This window comes from Drosophila albomicans, unplaced genomic scaffold (assembly GCF_009650485.2).
Source record: "Drosophila albomicans strain 15112-1751.03 unplaced genomic scaffold, ASM965048v2 utg000108l_pilon, whole genome shotgun sequence".
Classification (NCBI taxonomy): domain Eukaryota; kingdom Metazoa; phylum Arthropoda; class Insecta; order Diptera; family Drosophilidae; genus Drosophila; species Drosophila albomicans.
Window position 1 is genome coordinate 124,067 of NW_026263515.1, and position 5,060 is coordinate 129,126.

At 41.3% G+C, this 5,060-nt stretch overlaps 1 protein-coding gene across 1 annotated transcript; it reads left to right on the top strand.

Moving 5' to 3' along the window:
• Positions 1–3,741, top strand: LOC127566266 (uncharacterized). Its single transcript, XM_052008289.1, has 4 exons — positions 1–300; positions 361–409; positions 490–956; positions 3,565–3,741. The coding sequence occupies exons 1-4, from the start codon at positions 1–3 to the stop codon at positions 3,685–3,687; spliced, it is 939 nt and encodes a 312-aa protein (XP_051864249.1). The 3' UTR covers positions 3,688–3,741.
• Positions 3,742–5,060: the final 1,319 nt, after the last annotated feature.

Genomic DNA, 5,060 nt, shown 5'->3' on the forward strand with positions numbered 1-5,060 from the left:
ATGTTTAAGGTGGAGATTGACACCAATGCGGACGGCAGCCATGAGCAAATCCTAAAGATTAAAGAACTGGGAAACCAAGCAGTAGTGGTCGAGAAGCATTGTAAGCCCCGCGACCCTGCACAGTGCCACTGTTGCCAAGCCTACGGACACACAAGTGCATTAAATGCGCAGGCGTGCACACCACCACCTGCACTAAACTCCGGCAAACAGTCGCAGGAATTGAACTGCAGCATCAAATTGACCATCGACAAAGACGAGTCATGCAATGACGACGATCAGGCAATGAGTCCCTGCGTTCGGGTAAGCAGCATATTAAACTACGGTCATCAGAATTTTATTTAAATTTCAAAATTTATTTAGACGCCTCAATTGGGTTTCAGCACTTTGGAGCCTAATATAAATCAGAATGGTGGCTGCAGCACACGACAACAAAAAACTTGTGACAGTGTCACTCCAGAGCAGAAAACGCCGAATAGTGGTGAGTTACAGTCGAGCTGCGAGCTCACTGCCAGTGGGCGTCCTATTCTTATTATGCGGATTTTCGCGATGACATTTTGCGCATGCTGCTGGAGAAGCGTGGCAGCGACATACATAAGATTACATTTCACGATCGCATATGGCAATACCGCATGACCACCTTATGCAAACTGAGCCACTTGCACCAATTGACATTGTTGGAAGAAAATTGTTTCACAGCCGATAAACTACACAAACTGATTACGGATTTAAGACACTTGCAGCGACTGGATATTATCGGCCATCGGGTGATGTTGAATGAGGCAAAGCTGTGGCAAGTAGTAGCCAGCTGTCCATCGCTAAAGATCCTGAATATATCAGGCATAAAGCTGCACAATGAATTCTTTGAATTTAGCCGGTGTCTCGTGGAGGCGACACTGAAGAATCGTTCTCAGCCCTTAGCATTGTATTGCCACAACACAGATGAAAACGAAAAGCTGGTGAGTGTTGTGCAGAAAGTCTTCTACTCTTAAGTATTCATTTCATTATTCTTACAGATACAGCGTCACTTCAAGCATCCAAATCTGAGGATTTCTTTTAAGCCTTTAGAACCGGAAAACGTCGACTGGGGTATGGTGCGACTGCATTTGAAAACCGTTGGACCGATCCTGGATTCCATAATGTGATACTTTTCATTAATGAAATTTACAAATATTATAATTACAATAAATGATTCAAAACACTACAATTTTGAAATTGATAGCTATGATTTTATTTTATTTAATTAAATCAAGTCCGCATATGTAGAATACGATGGAAATTGCTCACTGTGTGACCATAACATCAAAAGCCCATTATAAAAAAAAAATATTTTTCCTTGAATAAGATGCTTAGGTACATAACTTTAGAATCGATGAGAAGGGCGTTGCCAATCTTCAATTAAATTCAAATTTGAAACTTAACTGCCAAAAATCACAAACCCCCAAAAAAATCTTCACTTGACACAAGTAGATACTTAGGTACACCACTTGAGAATCGCCGAGGAAGGCAGTGTTCCCAACTTGTTTATTCGAATTTGAAATTTAACGGCCAAAATGGCTGATTCCACTGCACCCAAAAAATTAGGTGCGCCAAGATATGAAAATATAAATAAAACAAGTTAGAAAGCTACAGTCGAGTGGATGGATTTCCCACAAATTAAAAACACCAATCCTTAAAAGCAATTTCGCAAACATGACATTGAGCTGTACACGCAACAAACACAATGTGACGAGAAACAACAACAACAACAGCTCAACGCTTTTTCCAGTTCAGCAACAAATAGATCATAAAATTCCAACCACTGATATTACCATTTGTCCCAGCAATCATGCCCCTGCTAGACAAATTTCAAAAAATACGAATAGGTAATTTAAAAAAAAAGATCAACTGCAGATAGCGGACTCCGCATTATCTGCAAAGATATATCAACATATAAAGCTGCACTAAATATACTTGACGAAGACGGTATACAACACCATACGCACCAATTGCGCAGCGAAAGGGGGTTCCGTATTATCATTCGGCAACTACACCAGAGCACTCCGTGTGACTGGCTGACAACCAAGCTTCTAGAGGCTGACTTCAATACTCGATATATACGAGTAATCAAACACCGTATATCGCAAAATCCATTTAACATGTTTAAGGTGGAGATTGACACCAATGCGGACGGCAGCCATGAGCAAATCCTAAAGATTAAAGAACTGGGAAACCAAGCAGTAGTGGTCGAGAAGCATTGTAAGCCCCGCGACCCTGCACAGTGCCACTGTTGCCAAGCCTACGGACACACAAGTGCATTAAATGCGCAGGCGTGCACACCACCACCTGCACTAAACTCCGGCAAACAGTCGCAGGAATTGAACTGCAGCATCAAATTGACCATCGACAAAGACGAGTCATGCAATGACGACGATCAGGCAATGAGTCCCTGCGTTCGGGTAAGCAGCATATTAAACTACGGTCATCAGAATTTTATTTAAATTTCAAAATTTATTTAGACGCCTCAATTGGGTTTCAGCACTTTGGAGCCTAATATAAATCAGAATGGTGGCTGCAGCACACGACAACAAAAACTTGTGACAGTGTCACTCCAGAGCAGAAAACGCCGAATAGTGGTGAGTTACAGTCGAGCTGCGAGCTCACTGCCAGTGGGCGTCCTATTCTTATTATGCGGATTTTCGCGATGACATTTTGCGCATGCTGCTGGAGAAGCGTGGCAGCGACATACATAAGATTACATTTCACGATCGCATATGGCAATACCGCATGACCACCTTATGCAAACTGAGCCACTTGCACCAATTGACATTGTTGGAAGAAAATTGTTTCACAGCCGATAAACTACACAAACTGATTACGGATTTAAGACACTTGCAGCGACTGGATATTATCGGCCATCGGGTGATGTTGAATGAGGCAAAGCTGTGGCAAGTAGTAGCCAGCTGTCCATCGCTAAAGATCCTGAATATATCAGGCATAAAGCTGCACAATGAATTCTTTGAATTTAGCCGGTGTCTCGTGGAGGCGACACTGAAGAATCGTTCTCAGGAGGCCATTGGGAAGTTGTGTTGCTTTGTCAAGCCTGAGTCGAAAAATCAAATGGTTGTGGAGATAGTGCGAAACAAGGCAAAGCAGCTAATGCAACGCTTTGCGGCCGCATTTCCAAAACCGTATCGCAAGGAGAACTTTCGTGATGAATACGAAATGCTCTGTGCGATTTACAGACGTCACATGACGGTCACAACAATTGTCAAACAGTCGTCGACGACGGAAGCTAAGCAAACAATAAATATAAGCAAATAAATGCCATGGATTGGTCTTGAGCCAATCATGTCAAGATACCTATTTTTCCTGTTTTTTTTTTCTCAATCTGTCCGTTTTTTTCGAAAAAATATTGGCATCACTGGACCGGTGTTGAATTTAGCCGGTGTCTCGTGGAGGGCGACACTGAAGAATCGTTCTCAGCCCTTAGCATTGTATTGCCACAACACAGATGAAAACGAAAAGCTGGTGAGTGTTGTGCAGAAAGTCTTCTACTCTTAAGTATTCATTTCATTATTCTTACAGATACAGCGTCACTTCAAGCATCCAAATCTGAGGATTTCTTTTAAGCCTTTAGAACCGGAAAACGTCGACTGGGGTATGGTGCGACTGCATTTGAAACCGTTGGACCGATCCTGGATTCCATAATGTGATACTTTTCATTAATGAAATTTACAAATATTATAATTACAATAAATGATTCAAAACACTACAATTTGAAATTGATAGCTATGATTTTATTTTATTTAATTAAATCAAGTCCGCATATGTAGAATACGATGGAAATTGCTCACTGTGTGACCATAACATCAAAAGCCCATTATAAAAAAAAAAATATTTTTCCTTGAATAAGATGCTTAGGTACATAACTTTAGAATCGATGAGAAGGGCGTTGCCAATCTTCAATTAAATTCAAATTTGAAACTTAACTGCCAAAAATCACAAACCCCCAAAAAAATCTTCACTTGACACAAGTAGATACTTAGGTACACCACTTGAGAATCGCCGAGGAAGGCAGTGTTCCCAACTTGTTTATTCGAATTTGAAATTTAACGGCCAAAATGGCTGATTCCACTGCACCAAAAAAATTAGGTGCGCCAAGATATGAAAATATAAATAAAACAAGTTAGAAAGCTACAGTCGAGTGGATGGATTTCCCACAAATTAAAACACCAATCCTTAAAAGCAATTTCGCAACATGACATTTGAGCTGTACACGCAACAAACACAATGTGACGAGAAACAACAACAACAACAGCTCAACGCTTTTCCAGTTCAGCAACAAATAGATCATAAAATTCCAACCACTGATATTACCATTTGTCCCAGCAATCATGCCCCTGCTAGACAAATTTCAAAAAATACGAATAGGTAATTTTAAAAAAAAGATCAACTGCAGATAGCGGACTCCGCATTATCTGCAAAGATATATCAACATATAAAGCTGCACTAAATATACTTGACGAAGACGGTATACAACACCATACGCACCAATTGCGCAGCGAAAGGGGTTTCCGTATTATCATTCGGCAACTACACCAGAGCACTCCGTGTGACTGGCTGACAACCAAGCTTCTAGAGGCTGACTTCAATACTCGATATATACGAGTAATCAAACACCGTATATCGCAAAATCCATTAAACATGTTAAGGTGGAGATTGACACCAATGCGGACGGCAGCCATGAGCAAATCCTAAAGATTAAAGAACTGGGAAACCAAGCAGTAGTGGTCGAGAAGCATTGTAAGCCCCGCGACCCTGCACAGTGCCACTGTTGCCAAGCCTACGGACACACAAGTGCATTAAATGCGCAGGCGTGCACACCACCACCTGCACTAAACTCCGGCAAACAGTCGCAGGAATTGAACTGCAGCATCAAATTGACCATCGACAAAGACGAGTCATGCAATGACGACGATCAGGCAATGAGTCCCTGCGTTCGGGTAAGCAGCATATTAAACTACGGTCATCAGAATTTTATTTAAATTTCAAAATTTTATTTAGACGCCTCAATTGGGTTT